Source organism: Ornithodoros turicata, chromosome 4, assembly GCF_037126465.1.
Source record: "Ornithodoros turicata isolate Travis chromosome 4, ASM3712646v1, whole genome shotgun sequence".
In the NCBI taxonomy this organism is placed as follows: Eukaryota; Metazoa; Arthropoda; class Arachnida; order Ixodida; family Argasidae; genus Ornithodoros; species Ornithodoros turicata.
In genome coordinates this window covers 34,670,050-34,691,963 of record NC_088204.1, presented here as the reverse complement: position 1 = coordinate 34,691,963, position 21,914 = coordinate 34,670,050, and the positions used below count along the sequence as shown (strand labels likewise).

Sequence of the window (21,914 nt, the reverse complement as noted above, 5' to 3'; positions counted from 1 at the left end):
GGGCACTCCAAGTGATGAGTGCACCTGTGGACATGGCACTCCTTGTACTGATCTCTGTGAATTACTCGCCACCATGTGCAACTACAGACTTTGTAGAAAGAATGGACAACTTGTTTGGTGTCATAAACACCTCAAAGATAGCTAAAAAAGGTTAAAGTATGCTATGCAAACGTGAACAGTTCCAACACCTGCAGTTTTTGAATCAATGCCTGCTGTGGACTGAAAGATTGAACTTCACAGCTCACAGCAGCCACATACGATAAGAGGGTGGCAAATTACCATCAGTGGTGTGCTATTGCTGAATGATAAAGTACACAGGCATTTTACGTTCACACATCTGCAAACTCGACGGCTGCAACAGGATCCACTTGAAAATCTCTCTAGTGTAATTCATAGCCTGAAACACATATTCATTTCAAAGCTCATGAAACTTTCAAAACAGGGCAACCGTGAGGAAGGCAGCTCCCTCATGCTTGCGGCACTAGCCTGCAGTGGTAGTACTGCTCAGACTAGAGGGCCCAAAGCAATACAAAACACAGAAAATGCACGAAACAGCACCACATCATGGCGAAGCTCTCCGCCAAATGAACCACTGCAAAATTCGGGAAAGGGCATTGTTGAACACAACATGTGGTACTGCATGAGTTGACGCCTTATCAAAGAGTTCCATACAAAAAGCTGAAAGCACTGTGTTTGTGCATTGATGGGTAATGCATGCTGTTGTGGTGACTGGAGCTCAGATTTACATACAAACGCATATTTTTTCCCTGCTGGGTGATTCCACGTGAGATCAGGCAGGTTGGTCCCGACGACCTCCTGGATTTTTTATGCGCAATATATGTTGAAGCCTTGCTGATGAAAAGCATTCCAGCATGAAAATACATTATAAATTATTTGGCGACATTGCGGAAAAAATAATAACATGTAACGGCCATTTTGCGCAGTGTTAGTTTCATCAAATTTTGGACATTTCTCTGGGGCCATGAGGCACAGGGGGAAAATATTTTTGTCACAGAATATATAGGTTGTCATTAGTTGGCCGCATACTTGCTACGGTCGCAGCTGTCAGATAATTTGCTAAAAATTCTCAGTCACTCCATCTGTAGATTTTCCTGCTTTTCACACGCCTCACTGCTCGTTTCTATGTCACCGATACTTAGTGAATTTGGTATCATAATGTTCGTCATTACAACCACTTTCTACTTGTATCAAGGATGCCACAGGTTGTTCGACGACAAAGCTCAGGGGCCAATTGCTTAACCATAGTTCACCAAAAATAACTTTGGACGTCCGTTTCAGGTATCCACCCACTCAGTACGTTGTTCATACTGCTTACAGACATTGTTCCACGTGTCCCAAAAATAAACATAAATTTTTTTTGTGGATCAGAGAAGGGCAAAGCACCGCCAGCGACCTTAGAACTGCCCTTACCTGTCCAGCTGCGCAGCCAAGAGAGCAGTTCGTCCGTTCATTTTTCAAGACGACGTCCTAGAGCAGGTGAACGAAAGCATTGGAGTCGGGACCATTGATGTTTCACCTCTGAGGCCCAGAGCACCCGGGAGACCTCGACTGAGGAAGTCCTATGCTGAAAGGAAACAACGTGAAATCGCAGAGGCTGTTGGTGACAAATTCGGTGCTATCTATGGCAGTACAGGCCATCGACGAATGTGAGCGACACTGAAGGAAACAGGGAGTGGGCAGACAATCTCAGGAAAGACCTCGCAGCAAGCACATCACACCTTGAGCGGTGCAGGCTGTATACTTTAATCCCTGATACACTTTCATGGCGGGACATCATCAAGCTGATACCGGAAGCCACGAAGTACATGATTGATAAATCACGAAGGCTAAAAAGAAAGGGCGGTGTTTGGGCAGTTCCTGATCCATATGAGGGGAAGAAGCTCAAGCCTGAGCATGTTTCCGAGGCTCTAAAGTACTATGCTGAGGATGACCTGCAGTGCTCTGTGCAGAGCCCCAACCGCGAAGATGTGATCACCGTGCTTCTCAATGACAAGAAACAGCTAGTGGCAAAATGGTGCATGACAAGGTCGGTCAGAGAGACCTTCCGGATGTTTAAGGGAAGTCACCATGATGCCACGATTGGTATCTCAAAATTCTACGCGCTGCGGCCAAAGTGGGTACGTATTGATCCTCACCACGAAGTGTGCGTGTGCATATACTGCACGAACTTTCGGCTCTATGTGGCAGCTACGGAAAGCAACAGCATGGGAGAAAAAGTGAGCAGTGACAGCCTTGAAGCATTGTGTCTGTGCCACAACCCACAACCTTCAATCATGCAAAAAATGTCCAGGCGTTAACGCTATTACTCTTGATGAGCTCAAAATTCCAGAAGACGATGACATCATGGGTGTGATTTGGGAAGGAGGATGCCTCATACGAAAAGTGCTGGAGCCTTCACTCTTCTTAACAGAAATAAGAAAGTAGACAGCCATGCATATAACTCACAACTTCATCAGAACTGTGCAAGGTAGAGCCATCCACAATATCAAGAGCCACCTGCCCGAGAAAACTGTTGTGCTCCACTTCAATTTCGCGGAGAACTGGACGGTTGTTCTTCCTGATGAAGTACAATCATACCACTGGTCCAAAAAACAAGTTTCAATTTTCGCATGTGTGGTGACCTCAGCAGGACACATATACTGCACGAACTTTCGGCTCTATGTGGCAGCTACGGAAAGCAACAGCATGGGAGAAAAAGTGAGCAGTGACAGCCTTGAAGCATTGTGTCTGTGCCACAACCCACAACCTTCAATCATGCAAAAAATGTCCAGGCGTTAACGCTATTACTCTTGATGAGCTCAAAATTCCAGAAGACGATGACATCATGGGTGTGATTTGGGAAGGAGGATGCCTCATACGAAAAGTGCTGGAGCCTTCACTCTTCTTAACAGAAATAAGAAAGTAGACAGCCATGCATATAACTCACAACTTCATCAGAACTGTGCAAGGTAGAGCCATCCACAATATCAAGAGCCACCTGCCCGAGAAAACTGTTGTGCTCCACTTCAATTTCGCGGAGAACTGGACGGTTGTTCTTCCTGATGAAGTACAATCATACCACTGGTCCAAAAAACAAGTTTCAATTTTCGCATGTGTGGTGACCTCAGCAGGACACGCACCACAGTGTACTATCAGAGAAAATCACATTCCAATTACCTGTGAGTGAACCCTTCAAAGGAAGATAGAGAACATTAAATTCAAACCAGGTAGCATCTTATAGTAAGGTTTAAGTAGTCCAGATAATTTTACATAACGGCATCGTTCACAGGTATACTGGATGAGATCCTTCCAGTTTTTGCTCGCAAAATATTGATGCTGCTGCCTTGTGAACGTCACTGAGTTCTGCTGGTAGATGAGGTGCAGTTGACCCCGGGACTGAATTATGACTGCAACACACAGAGCGTTGTTGTGCAACCAACCATCCCATCCCCTGGAGCCCATACGTCAATGAGTGAAGCAAGTCTTGTGACATGTGGCCTTGTGTTTATGCTGGAGAGGTTGTCACGCCGATGGAAACAGACTATTGGATATCATTTTCCAGGTAGTTCATTCATGTCGCACTCTTATGTGAGATCCCAAGATGTCAGTTTACCAGTTTAGTGTGACCGTGACTGCCAATTAATACGCGAACGAAATCCTGCAAATTTAATCTATGAAAGAACTTCGAGCGGTACTCCTGGCTGGATAGTACTGTATGCAGTTGAACCTCGTTATAACGAACACGGATACAACGTATTATCGGTTATAACAAAGTTAATGCAAAGTTTGCTCGGTTTCTGCATTATTGCAACGGCTGTTCTATTTTGATAACGAAACCAACAGCACAAAATTCCACGTGATATCGGTTATAACGTAAAATATTTGACCTTTCATGGTTCTCAACTGAGAGCGCAAGCAAAAAAAAAAAGGACCGTGCAACCAACGTTGAAATTACGTGATGGGTGAAAATACGCGTGCTCGCTCGTTTCAGGCGCCGCTGTTGCGATCACCGTGATGGATGCGTGCACAGGGTGCCACTGCATGCAGGTGCAGAAGCCACATGGTCTGCCTCACTGTTGGTAGGATGGCAGCCAAACGGAAAGCGATCCCTTTGGAAACGAAACTCAAGATTTTGAGGGAGGTGGACAATGGACAGAAAAAAGAAGGATGTTGCAGCTGAGTTCAGCATCTCCCCCAGCACACTGTCAACAATTGTGGGCTCGAGAAGGAAGATTCAAGAAATCCACGAGAGCAGCTCACTGAAAACTGATCGCAAACGGGTTCGACCTTGCTATCACCCAGACATTGAGGGGGCATTTATGTTGCGTTGCCGAGAGGTGCCGAGAACAGCGAAGAAGAAGACAACGCAGGCAAAATTGAAGAGCCGCCGTTAAAAAGCTGGGAGGCAGCGAACATGGCCAGCAAACTGCACAGCTATCTTGAGAAGCTCACCACAGTCAAAACTGTCAAAGTCGAAAGAGTGTTGTGTTGCGTAGATAGGGTGGAAAAGTTCATTCTTGTGAACACGCTTGGGAACCGTCAGACTTTTATAATGCTCCCATATGTTGAAATAGCACATTTTTGTAGTTCACCACCGCCCCAGTTTGTATGCCACTTTCACAGGCCCCATCGCGGCTTCGTTTGGTGATTTATTGATGTTTACTTTTATAGCGAATATCGGATATAATGAAACGATTTTCGGTCTCGGTGCTACTTCATTATAACGAGGTTCAACTGTAGTACCGAGCACGATTATTTACTAGCATGAGGGTTGGTGACTTTAATCATCATTCTAGAGACGTGATATTTGACATGAATGTTTCTTATACCCATCTAATTTTGCACGTGACTCCATCTCTCCTGAATCTCTGCAGGATGTGGTGTTCGCCATCATCAGAATGTGTGGAGGTGTCGCTGTTGCAGTAGACATGGGACCATGCAATCAGGCCTTATTGAGAAGGTGTGGGATTTCTGCAAACCGCAGTTGAACAACAGTTTCGTGTACCCACCCATGTGCAGAAGAGAGCGACCGCAAGCTCTTCTTCATTGCTGATGCACCCCATACATTGAAGAACCTTAGAGCCCATCTTGTAACGGGATAGTCCATACATTAGCCAAAGGAGACTGTTGCACAGAATGGGCTGCCAACTGCAGAAGTATTGCATCTCATGATGTGACTCTACCGACAATCGTCAAGTTGGCATGTGTCTCACCAGACGTGACATTTTCTTTGCACGTGGGTATCGATCCGGCATGGGAGGATACTGGCAGAGATCGATGCAGCGTTGTCATTAAACCTTGCTCCACACCTTGAATTACGTTTCCTGGACAACAAGCACTATGATAAGATGAACATCTCGTCAGCAGTGGCTGTACTGAACAGAGCAGTATCCGCGGGGACTCATCTACTTGTCGAGATGAAGAAGATAGCATCAGATGCACTAACTACTGCATGGTTCATTGAACAATGCACCACTGGTTTTGCCTGATGATATTACACAGCTTTAGCACAGCAATGAGCTATGCTAAGGAGGACAAGCATGAGGGATCAGTGGAGTTTGTCTAGGGCTTTGCAAAGCTCTTCAAGGCTCTTTCAATCAGTGCATCTAACCAGAGGGAGTCATTCAAACCAGTGCAGGCAGGACTACTTGTGTCAACCACAACTTCTCTAGAAATTCAACAGTCACCTGAGTCAAGATGCCCTGGAGATCCTTCTTTCAACACTGAGACTGAAGAACCCAGTGCCACGACCACTAGAATTTAAATACACGCTTTGCCTCATCACACTTTCACAGCTCTTCTGTCCTAGCTCAAGTGGCAGCAACAGTGTTGACAATAGAATTGGTTGACTTTATGCAGTGTAACACGGAGTGAAATGATATACCCTGCAAAGGTGAACCGGAACCATTTGACTTTACCTTCTCATTAGGGGACTTCAATGACCTGGAGCAGCTGTCCTTCATATATCTTGCAGGGCATATAAGCCGTGCAATGAGGCGGTACAAACTTTGCAAGAAGTGCAAAGACTTTCTGCTAGATAGCACTGCCCAGACTCACGACCGCCTTCTAGCCCTCAAGTCCTACCGCGAAGTAGACGAAGAAAATCAGCTTGTCACACCGTCCATACATGTGGTTCAGCTGTTGCAAAATGCTGACAAGGTGTTCGACTAAAATAAACTGGATGTCCGTTCCTTTGTTGGGAAGGAGGTGAGAGACGTTGTCCTCAAGACAAGCAGGCTGCTGCAGATTCCCAACCACCATGAACTTTATGCGAAACTGGTGAACTTTTATTTAATGTTACGACTATGAATACACTTGCGAAAACTTCATGCTCTGGCTGCAGCAAAACGTAAGCCTTCCGGAAAAGCTGGGAGCAAAAGTGTTGGCATGAGGACATTGGCCAGCAACGTGCAGTAGTTATGGTTACTACTCTATACAGGGTGTTTTTTTTAATGGAGACAGATTTTTCATAAAAAAACTAAGGGCTATAGCCATGCTGTTTTCACTTCTATCATCTCTGGGCCGGCGGACGTTCTTGGCCATATGTTGCTCAACCGTCAAATGAGTCACATGACTAATTACCTAAAAATCGTTAATTTTTTAATTATAAAAGCTACAAAGTTGTCCCAAAGAGAACATCTCGTCCTTTCGGTGACCTGATATCATAGCCGTTTTCAGAACAAAAATCCGTTTGGTAGATCGTCCGCAAAAAATTTGTGAAGGAACACCACTTTTTCCTTTATTTTGTTCATCGCGCATCTTCAGAGACCCGTCTTTCCTTCACCTCCAATGTGAGAGGGTGAAAGAGCACACTGTCACCTCTTGCGTCCTGGAAAAAGATTAAAAGAAAACAGAAAATGCAACCCAATATAAGGGCAGTTCCGATAGCGTCACCCGATACATGTTTTTTTGTTTTGTTTCCGCAAGTTAAAGCTAATCTTCTACGCATGAGGCGGCACTGTGGCGGCATCTTCGATGCATGAGGCTCCTTCACCATCTCACATTGGGGGTGAAGGAAAGCCGCATCTCTGAAGATGCGCAATGAACAAAATGAAGAAAAAAATGGTGTTCCTTCACGAATTTTTTACGGATGATCTACCGAACAAATTTTTGTTCTGAAAACGCCTACGATAACTGGTCACTGAAAGGAACAGATGTTCTCATTGGAACAACCTCGTAGCTTTTATAATTCAAAAGTTAATTAACGATTTTTAGGTAATTAGTCACTTGACTGTTGAGCAACACATGGCCAAGAACGTCCGCCGGCCCAGAGATGATAGAAGTGAAAGCAGCATGGCTATAGCCCTTATGGTTTTTTAATGAAAAATCTGTCTCCATTTTAAAAAAAAAAACACCCTGTATACTTAGTGGGGTGACTCTGGAGGTAGTCCCCATCTGGTTGCAGAGCTGTACTGTCCACAGGTGGCAGGTAGTGGAAACACCTTTGAATGAGGTTAGCTGTGAAATAAGCAGAGGACTGCCACATAGGTGTCGCTCTCAGGCAAATAAGTAGCCGCCGACCAAACAGGGCGGGGAGATATTTGCATTCATAAAAAAAGAAAGGAAAGGTTAATGGCTAAAGCAACGTCCGAAGGTTGACTCCGTTAAGGGAAAAAGTCTTGCTTAGTTTCCCTCGTAGAACACTTGTTTCTCATCCGTGACATGCAGAGTAACTGTTGTAATATGGAGATGGATGACGAGGAAAAAGAATAAAGGCATTGAGTTGGGAGCACGGACGCTCGAGCACGGCTCATTCTTCGGGACTCGGCGACACCACATTTTGGCGACGATTGGAAAACCTGAATTTCATCACGGATTTGCAATGTAATCCATTTCTACGCTGAGCCATTACTACGCTTCGCGCTACAATGAATTTTGTGGTCGCACCGCCGCATCCGTTCCTCGACGTACCGGGAACACCGCCTCTTCCATGGACACGGTGGGTAGGCCTATTTTCGAACTACATGGCAGCAGCTGGGGCTGACGCCTTCTCCGCAGCACGTAAGAAGGCCATATTAGTTCACAACTTGGGAATCGAAGGTCAAAGGCTCTTCACGCTACTACAAAAATCAGCTGAGCTGAGACTGGTTGCTGCAACAACAAGTGGAGCGCAGGCCGTAGAAGGTGGGGATGCACCACTGCCATCCGAAGATGTTACCGTACCTTCGACGGATAACGTATATGATCAATCACTGAGTATCCTCGAGCAGCGATTCGGCACGAAAGTGAACGTCATGGTCGAACGTCACCGCTTCAGAAGTCGGAAGCAGAGGCCTACAGAATCCTACTTGGAGTACATTTCTGAGCTGCATGGGCTTGCAGCAACATGTGGATTCGACCGAGCTGCCGACGAAGCTGTAAGAGACCAGTTCATCGAGGGAACGTCATCGCATGCACTACGTGAACGCTTGTTAAGTGAAGGGATGAAGCTTACATTGGGAAGGTTACAGTTCATTGCAACCCATTTCGAAGAAGGAGCCAAGGCAGCTCGTGAATTTCTTCCTAAGGAGGATGAACAAGTAATGCTGCTTCGAGGTCGTCCCAAGAGGACACAAAAAGGGAAGCGAGACGGGCAAAGAACAAGGACATCATCTACTGCAAGATGTTACCGTTGCGGATCTGCAGACCACTTAGCAAACAGTAAGACGTGCAAGGCAACTGGGCAGAAGTGTTACAACTGCGGGAAAGTTGGGCATTTCAAATCAGTCTGCAGAAGCACATCCTTACCGATTCAAGAAATTGACAGCGAAGAAGTCGAAAGTATACTGCAAGTTGAACATACCAGCCAAGGCTCCAAAGGAATTTTTGTTGAAGTTGCAGTAGAGCAGGAGACATTGAAGTTCCTTCTGGACACAGGGTCATCGGCATCACTCATGTCGTCTGACATACTTCGTTCTAAGTTCCGGGACAAATTTCCTCTACATAATTCCAACGTGACCCTACGGAACTACTCAGGGAGTCCCATACCAGTAATAGGATGCTTTGAGACAAATGTCGTGTACAAGAATGTATCTTCAAAGATCAACTTTCACATCGCACCCCAATGGACAACGTTACTAGGCATGGACGCTATTAGCAAGCTAAAGCTTCGGTTGGACGGAGCAGAACTGAAATGTTTTGCAGTTTCTACGTATGCAACTGCACTACCGCCGAACCTCAGGAATGAATTTACGGACTTATTCTCGGAAGATATTGGAATGGCCAAAGGTTTCACTCGCAAAGTGAAAATACGTCCCGAGGTAAAGCCGGTTGCAGCAAAGTTAAGAAGATTACCTCTCACTCTCCGTCAACAAGTCTCTGAGGAACTTCGACGCCTCCAGGATAAAGACATCATTGAGCCTGTTACAGCTTCAGAATGGATTTCACCGGTCGTGGTTGTCCGAAAGTCAAATGGAAGCATCAGGCTTTGTGTGGATTTGCGTGAAGTCAACAAGGCAATTATCATGGATGTTTTTTGTCTACCACATATAGAAGAGATGCTGAACTCTTTATCTGAAGCCACAGTATTTTCAAAGCTGGACTTGGCTTCGGCATATCATCAACTTCAGTTGGACAAGCAAAGCAGGGAGATTACCACATTTATCACACATGAAGGACTATACCGTTTTAAACGGGTATGCTTTGGACTGTCGTCAGCTCCAGCAGCGTTCCAACGAATGATGACCAAGGTTCTACGTGGCTGCAATGGTGTAATGGTATATATTGATGATATAATGATTTACGGACGAAACGAAGCGGAACATGAAAGAAATCTTCGTGATGCACTACGGCGCATTGCTAATACAGGGCTCAAACTCAATAACAAATGCATTTTCGCTCAGAGAGAAATCACATTTCTCAGGCACAAGGTCAGTGGTCGTGGGATCAGTCCCCAAGAAAACAAGGTACAAGCCATCTTGGACGCACCCGCACCGACAGATGTAGCAGCATTACGTTCCTTTTTAGGCGTGGCAGGGTATTACTCACGATTCATACCACATTATGCTGACGTTGTAGAACCGCTTCGCAAGATGCTTCGAAAAGAAGAACAGTTTGCCTGGCACCACGAAGCTGATAATGCGTTTCGGGAACTAAAAACTCTGCTGGCCACAGAGAACATCCTGCAACCTTTCGACCCTACCTTGGACGTCACAGTGACAACGGATGCATCATCCATTGGAGTAGGAGCTGTGTTGCAACAGAAAAAGGACGGTAAATTGCGAACCGTTGCTTTTGCATCAAGAACACTGGCCCCACATGAAAAGAAGTACTCCACAGGTGAGCGTGAGGCCTTAGCCTGTTTATGGGCTCATGAGCGCTGGCACGTGTACTTATGGGGGTGATATTTCGTTCTTCGAACTGATCATCAAGCACTCGCGATGCTTTTATCTTCACAAGGGTCTGGTCACCGCCCGCTACGTATTTCACGGTGGTGTGCAAGATTACTGGCCTATGACTTCAAAGTTCAGTACTACAAAGGCACGGAAAATGTTGTTGCGGATGCATTATCTCGCCTTCCGATGAACGACGAGACTCCTACACAGTTAGAGGAAGAAATTGTATCAGTTGTGACAGGTCCCATCAGTCGAGAAATACTGCAGGAGAAGGTAACGGAGGACTCAACGCTTCAAAGAATCAAGAAGTACGTCGCATACGGTTGGCCGCCTAAGCAGTGCTTGGAAGAACAAGATATTCCGTAGTTCCACGTAAGAGAAGAACTGTCCTGCATTGAAGACATACTTCTCCGGGAAGACCGAATAGTCGTACCAACAGCACTTACCGAAGCGATAGTACAAAATGCTCATGAGTCTCATGAGTCAAAGATTACGAGACATCTTTTGGTGGCCTCGCATGGATGCGCAAGTGGAACGTGTGGTACGCAGTTGTGGAATCTGCCAAACCGCGAACCCAACCGCTTACTCCCGTACCATTTCCAAGTATGCCGTGGGAGAAGCTTGCAATAGACATCACAGGGCCATTCGAGAAGGCATCACCAGATTGCAGATTTGCGGTAACACTCGTGGACTATTACAGTAAGTGGCCAGAAGTATTCTTCTCCGCTTCTGTCACGTCAGCCACTGTTATCACCTTTCTACAGCAAGTGTTCAGCAGAGAGGGATATCCACAAGAAATAGTCTCTGATAACGGGTCACAGTTCAAGTCAAGTGAATTTGAGAACTTTCTGAAAGAGCGAGGAATTAAACATCTCTGCTCCTCTTTGTACTACCCTCAAGGGAACGGATTAATGGAACGGTTCAACCGCACATTCAAACAGTATGTCCAACTGGCATCTTTGGAACGGAGACCCCTGCGTACGGCTGTTACAGAGTACCTCGGCATGTTCAGAACTATTCCCCATAGCACCACTGGTCAGTCTCCAGCGAAACTACTACATGGAAGACAGCCACGTACGAGGCTAGACATTGTTGGAATTCCGACTCGTCAAGATCCAACCGAAACATTACAAGTGTTAAGAGAACACATGGAGCAGAAACAACAGTATATATGAAGAGGATCACAGACGAAAGATGTCGAGCAAAAACCACTACTTTTCGTCCTGGTGACCTCGTACGCATTCGAATTAAGCCACGTTTCAAAGCAGAACGAACGTACTCGAAGCCGGTCAAGATACTGAAACAGTGCGGGAAGCACTCATATCTTCTCTAAGGCAACAAGGTGTGGAACGCCTCGAAGTTAATCCTCGCCAGACGAGTTGACAGCTCTGATAAGCACATCCACAATGCAGACAAACCAACGGTAAGAGTGGACCTCCACATGAGCTCCCTGTGGCAACATCTGGACCCGTCAGAGAGCCAGCACAACGAACAACCGCAGGCATCTGGCACATCTGCACCACGAACACAAGCACCTGATCAGCAGCAACATGCACCACTGCGAGAAAAACGGAAGGCCCACGCCCAATCCAACACTCCACCACAGTTACGGCGATCTACCAGGAAGAAGTGTGGACCGAATCGTTTTCATTATTAACTGACTTTTCTGGGGATTTTTTGGAAGGGGGGGAATGTTGTGATATGGAGATGGATGACGAGGAAAAAGAATAAAGGCATTGAGTTGGGAGCACAGACGCTCGAGCACGGCTCATTCTTCGGGACTCGGCGACACCACAGTAACGTAGAGGAGCTGTGTTCCACGTTGAGAGAATGCGCGGGAAAGAGAAATGCAGCCGGGTAGTTTCATTTTAAATCGAACAACGTGTGAAAGTCGTATTTTTTAATTCGCCCAGAAAAAATATATGCTGGAGGACAGCTCAAACGACGCAAATCACGCCACGCTCATGTGTGTAGTAGTAGTTTCCGCGTAGGAGAGGGGAAAAGTCTGAGGCTGCTTGAGCACGCTTTCTTCTGGACCGACTTTGACGGGATCTAGCACCGCTAATTTTATCTCTAGGAACTGGAGGTTTTTTGTGATTATAGGCTACACCATAGGCACTGTCGATAGTCGGCCACAGATTTTCTGTTAAAAAATGCCAAACTTGGCGTAAACGTTCAAAAAGGCCAAACTTTGTTACCAATTTGCTTCATGACGGAACCTCTGAGAACATCGAGCTTAGTGCCATTCGATAGGACATTCAAAGAGTTTCATGCTGTATAGAATTCATTTTTCTCAGCCCAGTTGTTTCTGTGTGCTGTTATTAGCTTGAGAATCACACATGGTAGGCGAAAATTGCCAATGTTGCATCTCAATTTTCTCAAAAATGCCATCTTCGATTTCCTTGATTATTTTTCAAAAGGTGGCGCCATGTCTCTACTTTAGATGCCAAGTGAGACAATCTTTTATTTTTGCCTGAGGGACGCGCAGCGATTTTTTTTGTCAGGCAGGGTGCACGAGGCTGCGGCCTTGCGCGCCCCATCCATGAGCAAGCGACCTTCAACCTCTTCTTTGCTACATGTGTCCCGTTGACGGAGAAATCAATGACCACACTGCGTGAACTTGTTGTAGTGTCCAAAGAGCATCACTTTACGTTTACCCAATGGCCTTCCAGTTCCGTCAGGCTCATTCAAACCGTGGGAGAGTACATGAGTACATGAGTTGCCTGTGCGCCCTTGACGAGAAGCCCCAGTTCGACGAACATACCGACAAAGCAGTGAGAAGAAACGAAGTGCTTCGTAGAGATCTTTATCCACTGGTAACATCTTAGCTTTTGTTTCAGGTTGCCGTCAGTCCCTCAGGCAGTGTGAAAGGTACATCCTTTTCATTGGTAAAAGAACGAAAACCGAAAATTTCGAAAAACCTAAAATGTGCCTATTGCAAGACCCCTGCAGGTGGTGGCTGCCACCATTGGATTAGCATCATCCGACTGGGTTCAAGCGCATTCTTTGTCCGCCTAGTATCGCAAAACCACGAGTGGTACGCGAAAATTTTGCATGTTCGATCTCAATTATTTCTAAAAATCCGGAATATTTTTTACGATTTATTCCACGGGCAGAATTATGCCAGTACTTTGCGCTGCTGGTAAAGTACCTTTTCTCTTTTTGATTGAGACATAGGGCTACCTTTCCGCGGAGCGATTTTTCCACACAAAGGCGCTCTTCGTATGTTTACAAGCGCGTTTTGCTTCGTAGTCTTTGCTTTGTAATTTAATGCCCAGATGTTGCGTTCTGTACTTATTTTGCACTTATGGTACGTATGTTTATTTTTTCCTTTGGAGACGCAGGGCAATACTTTCATGGGCGACTTGAACTTGCTATTACGCACTTTCATGGGAGTCGCACGCACGTGCGCATATTCACTATTCTCCCGCACATGTGCTTGAGGCAATGCGCATACGCGCGCTATGAGGCTGCCGTGCGAGTTAATATTAAGAAGGCAGAACTACGGCCACAGGGTTCAGAAAGTTACAACACCTGAGAATACAAATTTGTGGTCGCGTGGTTGCAGTCGCCTCTTAACTTAGGCGCAATAAGTGATAGTTCTGAAGGTGTGCATGCTCTCTTTAATTAGTTTTATGCTCCGTAACGTTATTTCGGAACCACGACGAGTGGTACAAAACCCGTAAGACCGCTGTGATGACAGTTGCTGCTCTCAAGTATAACACGTTCGCCCTCACTGAGATGTGTCAGTGTCACCGTGGGAATCAAAATTTCCGACAGAACAACGCACAACTAAAATCTCTCGTTTCCGGTAGCCGTAGGTACCTTAAACCCTCAGTGTGGTCTTCAGTGGTCCTTCTGGCATCCATGCGCTTGAACCCATTCACTTTATATCATGTGAAAGGGCATGTGTAAAGCTATCGGATGATGCTAATTTAATGGTTGCAGCCACCACCTGCAGGGATCTCCCAACGGGCACATTTTACGTTGTTCGAAACTTCAGTTTTTCATTCTTTTACGAATGAAAAGGATGTGACTTTCACACTTCCTGGGGGACTGGTGGCAACCTGAAACAAAAGCTAAGATGTTACCAGTGGATAAAGATCTCTACGAAGCGCTTTGTTTCTTCTCACTGCTTTCTCGGTATGTTCATCGACCTGGGGCTTCTCGTCAAGGGCGCACAGGCAACTCATGTACTCTCCCACGGTTTGAATGAGCCTGACGGAACTGGGAGACCATTGGGTAAACGTAAAGTGATGCTCCGGGGACACTACAACAAGCTCACGCAGTGTGGTCATTGATTTCTCCGTCAGCGGGACACCTGTAGCAAACAAGAGGTTGAAAGTCGCATGCTCGTGGGTGGGGCGCGCAAGGCCGCAGCCTCGTGCACCTTGCCTGACAACAAAAAAATTGCTGCGCGTCTCCCGGGCAAAAATAAAATATTGTCTCACTTGGCGTCTGAAGTAGAGACATGACACCACCTTTTCAAAAATAATCAAGGAAATCGAAGATGGCATTTTTGAGAAAACTGAGATGCAACATTGGCAATTTTCGCCTACTATGTGTGATTCTCAAGTTAATAACACAGAAACAACTGGGCTGAGAAAAATGAGCTCTATACAGCACGAAAGCTCTTTCAATATCCTATCGAATGGCACTAAGCTGGATGTTCTCAGAGGTTCCGTCATGAAGCAAATTGGTAACAAAGTTTGGCCTTTTTGAATGTTTACGCCAAGTTTGGTATTTTTTGACAGAAAATCTGTGGCTCTCAGAGTTCTATGGGTGACTATCGACAGTGTTTATGGTGCAGCCTATAATCACAAAAAACTTCCAGTTCCTAGACATAAAATTAGCGGTGCTAGATCCCGTCAAAGTCGGTCCAGAAGAAAGCGTGCTCAAGCAGCCTCAGACTTTCCCCCTCTCCCACGCGGAAACTACTCCACGCACGAGCGTCGCACGTGGCGCCATTTGCGTCGTTTGAACTGTCCTCTAACATATATTTTTTTCTGGGCGAATTAAAAAATACGACTTTCACACGTTGTTCGATTTAACCCAGCCCCCACTTTGCGGCACAACAGAGTCTGACTTAAAATGGCGGTCGTGCTTGCCGCCGTGCATAAGTGTCATTACTCTATCCCCTATTTGGTGACTCTAGTTATTTCAACATTCGGATAACTCTGACATTGGTCGCAGGTCCTGTGAGGTCCGAATTGACAAGGTGTTACTGCACATGGAAATGGACATGTCTTCTGTTGAAATTGAGCAGTCTGTTGCACAACAGTACATTATGGTGGGCCCATCACTGTCACACCCAGGTTAGAAATTTACTCTCTTCGAAGGAACCTTTCATGCTTGTCTCCTCATGATAAATTGATACTGCTCACACAGTTGAATCTGAGGCAGCTTACAGTTCCTTGGAAGTGAACAGAATGCTGTCAGAGTCTGTGATTTTGACCATGGAGGAAGGAAACACAGGAGCAGTCCTTCCAGCATTTTGCCATTGGGACGGGCGTGCCAGTTTTCGCATTGCATTCTGGAAAGCTCCTGTCTACCATGTGACCACTCACGTGACCCCAAGAGCATGCGCAGGCCAGCTCCCAAAGCAGACGACAGGGGTCATGATTGTCTTGCAGTTCAGATATCTGCATAGTGATGAATGCCTCGTGTCCAGTTTTATTTGTGTGTTTGGAGGTTTACTCTTGGTTTACCCTTCTACTACAAGACCTGTCACGGTCTGCAGGACAAGCAAGCAGGACTAGAAACATCATGGCAGTGACAATGTGGCCTCGTTTTGTGTTTGTTGCTGAAGTGGTAAAGCATGCCAGTAATCAAACTTGTACAACAGTTGAGGAAATCAAATGAATTTGTAGCACAGCGCCAGCTTGCAAACAAACGATTCAAGATGACTCTGTCACAGACAGGCATATGAAACAACCGATCAAGTAAGTACTTACGAATGAAATGTTATTCCCGTGAGCAGCTGCTTTCTGTTAACGACAGCCGCAACCGCGGTAAGAACTCGTTAACGAAACGTTGTTTCCGCAAGGGTGCTCACACTTTAAGAGTAAGTTACTTTGGAGCAGCATAAAAGCATGGAGAACAGTGCGAGCAACAAAGCGTTGCTAAACCGAAAATTTAGAGAGGATCACGAGGTGGACAGGAAGTAATGGCGGTTTTGACATGAGCGACCGCCAGAGGGGTCCCACGGAAATCTGTTCTAAATGGCCGCTCCTGTGTTTCCTTCCTCCATGTTTTTGACAGTGGAAAGAAATCTTGTAAAAGTGGAAATAAATGATTCAAAAGGTTTACAGCTTGGGACAAAAGATGATAGCATATTTCTTCATCAGGGCAGCCCCTTGCTAGCCATAACGAAAAGATTGAATAAGAAAGGGGCAACCTGCTGTCCTGTCCTTCTCTTAGTATGTGTGACTGCTCCTGTTTGCTGCTAGGGTGTCATTTCAATAGAGGAATGCAACACCTCTGTGTCCCATAAACTTCTGTCCCAAGCTGTGCAACATCTGATAAGCGTTCGAGACAAGCATATCGCAGCACACTCACACAACTCACCTCCTATAGAAGTAATGCTGGCTGGTTCCGATGATGCATGTTTCATACCGCCATGTCAGGAATGACTGTACTGCGATTGGGTACCATGCCAGCATGAGTTCCTGATTGCTGTTTTGAAATGCTGGCTGAATGTTGCGCAGAAGAAAGTCCTTTAACTGGTGCACAAGCTGAAGGCTCTTGAAAGTGACCACTGCTTCGTGTACTTGATAGTGCTTGCGGTCCCAGTGCTTGATGTTGGCTCTTTTCAGAGAGCACGAAGACGTACCTGGCCTCCGACCAGCTCAGGAGCATGAAAAACAGTGATGCACATGCTAGTAGGCGGGATTTACCCGTTCCCGTTCACTGGAAATGTTCTGCAACAAGAGTGTAAAAATAGCTGAAACATTCATCATTCTAATAAAGTCTTCTCTTGCATATTTAGGACGATGCAACTGCCCTCAAAGCATTGAAGTTAAGACTTGGCTGCAGTTAAGTAGGGTATGAATTTGTCAATGCAGAACTTCTACCACTACCCTGTACAAAGAGCTTTACAGAGAAAGATTGAGAATATGAAGCTTCAACCAGCCATACCTCATAAGCTGATTCAAATGTGCAAGTGAAGTTGTGGTTGCGTGGATATGAACAACACACACTCATTTTAGTGAAAGTTCACACCAATAGCAATAATTTCTCTAGTTTACCAGGCATTCTCGAGGAGTTCCTTCCTGCACTCAGAGTGAAGGTGGAGCAAACGTGCCCTGAGGAATGACGCTGTAGTCCTTCTATATGAAATGCATTAAAAGTGTTACTAAAACAATATGGAGATTGCATTACCATAAATTTGTAATGAAAATACTTTTCCAATATCAATTTAAAAAAGTACATGTACAGTAGAATCTCGTTAATTTGAAATCGCTTAATTCGAACCTCCGGATAATTCGAGCTCTCGTCCGAGTCCCGTCCAAAGCACATGTATTTCAATGGGGAGACACTCCCGGTAATTCAAACAGACGAGCGTATACACCGCATAATTCGAACCAACAGCGCTCGCACGTCAGAGAGGAACGGGTCGCAGCGCCCCATGGCTATTGACCTTCCGTACGCTTCCCGTCCTCTTTCCGCATTTTGCGCTGTTCAAGGATGCTCTCTCCTTTTCACGACAGCAAGGAGTTTACGCGAACGCTTGCATTGTCCCTTTGTCCCTCTACTCTTTCTCTCTCTTGCTCTTGAGGCCGTCAAGGGTGGAGGAGGTGTGTGCACGTGCAGTCACTCATTTTTACGACTTCGCGACTGTCAATATCGTTCTACAACCCGTTCACTGATATCGTTTATTTCCCTAACTTGCACCATGTCAGCAGAGATGACGGCGTGGAGACTGGGCTCTTAACTGACGCGGACATTATCGACACCGCGTGCACCGGCTTAGCGACGGAGGTTCAGGTGACTCAAGCCACGAACCTGTCTCGCGATCCAGTGCCTTTACCAAGTGCGTCTGATGTAGCATCGGCGCTGGGTATGACAGTGCGTCATTTTTCTTCCGAGAAAAATGCGGATGCCACTCTTGAACTTGTTTTCGAATCAAAAGCGATGCTAACAGTCCCGCTAAAAGAAACCGTTGCAAGAGCGAAATACTGACTGCTTTCAACCTTAAGTCGCTTCATAATTTCTGTAAGTGAATTCTTGTGAACATATAAGTACATATAAGAAGCCGTAACGCGCGACCGTGACGCCCTGAGAGTTTTCTACGCCGTAACTTCGGTTCTGCATTGGGAACGTAACGATGGTAGCAGCGGAGTTCGGCAGCAGTAACGATCTGAATTACGCCAATATAAATGCGTCTTGAAGTGACATCGGTACCGCGAACATAAAATAGAACTCGAAGTGCATCGCGACACATCTGCATGCGCTCCCTGCGCCCAAGCCCCCTTCCAGGAGAGCGTCTCCCGTTAGTTCGAACTCCGGTTTATTCGAACAAATACCGCGGCCCCTTCGAGTTCGAATTAACGAGTCCACTGTATCACAATCCACACTCTGATACCGAAAAATGTATCGATCGTTGCGTACGACACCGCCTTGTGCACACAGGCCTTGCAGAAGAGAGTGCTCACCACCCAGCAGACAACTTCACGCCCATCATGTACAGAGCACTTCCCGTTCGGAACTATTCATACTAGTGACAGCTTTTCATTGCAGCCGCTGCACATGAGAACCAAATTTTGATAAGACTGTTCTTTTGGGGGTGGCTGGCAAGGCCCTCGTAAGGGAGATTCTAGAGGTGCATGCAATTGAAAAGGCCGAAGATTACACGTGCTAATCTATCATCTGCTAGATTACACTATCTGAAAAAGAGCTTGCTTTCCTGGAGAGGGTGTTGTAGGGGGCGTGGTTGTTTCTGTTCTTTTGTGTTGTGGTTTTCCTGGTTGTGGTCTTCATAAATAAACGTTAGTTGTGAGTGTGTGCGGTCCCCTTCTTGTTGTTCTGTTCCACATTTTGGCGCGCTACCATCATGTTTAGTGATAACTCTTCTCTTGTACAGATACTTGCGCGCCCATGCTTTCTACAGGCAGTGTCACACATTGCTGTGCCAGAAAAGGAATGTTCCTCTGCAAAGTCCTGGGCTTGTGCCAGATCATGTCAGCAATTTGGATGTCCATGATGGCCTTGGCTTTTATGTATGGTTTTGCTTCTCAAAGCCAGACAATACCTTTCAGCACACAAGACACGGATGACCAGGCCTGTGACAGTTCCTCCGAGCTAATGCATACGAGGCAATGCAAACTTCTCTCAACATGTAATCAGTTCTCGCACCACTGAACACTTTGTTGTCAAGGCTGTTTCTCTACAGGTTTTGCACAAGCAAATGCATGACCATTTGCCTCAGCGTTCGTGTTGGTCAATGGTGTACTAACTCTATTGTATTGTGTCCTCTTCTCTTTTCTGTCTTTTTTTATCTTCATATTACAAAATATTCATTATTGTATTTTATATACTGTACTTACTGTTTTCTTCACTGTATGTTCACTGTTCCACTGTAACTGTATGTTCACTATATGTGACTGTACTGCAATTACAACTTTGTTTTCGCACCCCCATGTAATGCCCGTAAGGGCCCCTGGGGAAAAATAAATAAATAAGTAAATAGATTTGTCGGAGTTGTCATGAGACACCGCCACACCACCTGACAGCATGTTAGGTTTGCATTGCATTGTGAGTAACGTAGTTACCATTGGGCTCCTTCCATGAAGTATCTTGTGCACTATGCAGGACACCAAAGCTCCTGATGCTGTATAGAATCTCAGTACATGCAGCATTGACCTCGAGGTAAGTATGTTCCACAGGAGTCGTTTCACTGAGTACTGAATATTCCTATCACTTGTGGGTTTTGTTTACATGAGTAGCACCAACAGTGCATTTTCGAGGCCGTGAGAGAATGGGCTTGTAGGCACGTGTTTGAACAATGCCGTAAGGGCGCTTCTGTTAATGCTTTAAAAGGGAGCGGGTTTCCCGAAAAAGGGAGAGTTGTGTTTTCGACTGATGTACCGGCTGGAGGCCATGTCTTCCTCTTCTTCTGTTGGTAATAAACCTTTTTTGTTCCTTAGATGGGTAGAAATCCAGCGAACTGGTAGAGATGTAGGAAGGGAGTTGCCTCAGGACAGAAGCCGCCGATATTTCGAACAGAGACTGTTCTTCTTCTGGGCACCGTCCTCATCATTGGCATGGTATTTAAAGGGATAGGTGTGACGTTTTTTAAAGGTTCATACGAACTGTGGGTCAACAGCCCGGAGGGAAGAAAGGGTCCGTACGGGCTTCTACAGCCGGAGTGAATGGCTGCTTTGTTAGAGTGTGGAGGGGATTATGTGAACGTAGTGAACACGTGGACGAAACGGGACAACAGGCAAGGATTGGCAAGCATAGCAAAAGACAAGGAGGTTAGTGGTTATGTGGGGAAAATTCCAGAACGAGCAAAGATTTTTTTTTTATAATATTTGTAATACAATGTTGTGGCATGCAATAAAGAAAGCAGAAAGCAGTGGCCATGCAGAACATAACAGATGATAATGGAGGTAAAAGGGAAAAGCATATTTTATTTGTGAAGTGTTTCTAGGGTGCCTTGTGATTTGTTGATACCGGACGGGTGAAGAGCGTTGAACTTGTATATGAGATAAGACTCCCTATCACGTCTGTCACGTGTGGATCTAAACCCGATTTCTAGAATATATAGTTTAATGTTGTCAAAATTGTGACCAGGAACGTTAAAGTGTTAGGCGACTGCTTTGGGGGTTTGTTGGACGTGTCGGTTCTGTGTCCGGTAAGGCAGTTGTTCATTTGTTGGCCGGTTTCACCAATGTATTGCATAGAGCAGTCGCCGCATTCAATGCAGTATATGACATTAGAGCTTGTGCATGTGATTGCGTGGTTAACGGGGTGGGTGTGATTGCTCGCAGTGCTTTTGATGGAGTTAGCGTGTTGAACGTGCTTGCATGTTTTGCAGCGCGGGAGGTTGCAGGGTCGTGTTCCCGTGTACGGGGCGCTCGTTTCGCTGATTTTGGCATTGACCAAGGAGTCTGCTAGGTTTTTTGCGCGTCGGTATGTCACCTGTATGGGGTGGGTGAATATATTGCTAAGTCGGTCACTGCTTTGGAGGAGGGGCTCGTGCTTCTGTAGAATGGCTTTGATGTTTGTTCCTTGTTCATTTGGCAGTGCTGCATTTTCTCTGCTTGCTGAACGGACGGGCCGACGCTCCGCAAGTGGGAACCTTGATGCCCACACACTGAGGTTTTGACACAGGCACCAGACAGGCCACCCCAGGTTGAAACACTGGACAGCTCACTCAACAGCTCTGCTGCACTTTATCCTGAGGTAAATGTCTACTCTAGTTGTATGACATAAGATTTCATTTGTCCAAACAGTTTCATGTGCAGGCACCAGATAGCCCAACCAGGTTGAAACACTGCACAGCTCACTGAACAGTTCTTCTGCACTTTATCCTGAGGTAAATGTTTACTTCGGTTTTGTGAAATATGATTTCATTTGTGCAAACAGTTTCCTTTACGC

The 21,914-nt window shown here is 45.9% G+C and overlaps 1 protein-coding gene across 1 annotated transcript in view; it reads right to left on the bottom strand.

The window, feature by feature from the left end:
- LOC135392318 (uncharacterized) overlaps positions 1–21,914 on the bottom strand; it is a 108,307-nt gene that overhangs the window by 71,593 nt on the left and 14,800 nt on the right. The window contains exons 4-6 of the mRNA XM_064623033.1: positions 17,561–17,641; positions 16,881–17,233; positions 1,432–1,585 (exon numbers count right to left, since the gene is read on the bottom strand). Of these exons, the coding sequence (XP_064479103.1) occupies positions 1,432–1,472 (41 nt within the window). The 5' untranslated portion in view covers positions 1,473–1,585; positions 16,881–17,233; positions 17,561–17,641. The remainder of the gene's footprint in view (positions 1–1,431; positions 1,586–16,880; positions 17,234–17,560; positions 17,642–21,914) is intronic.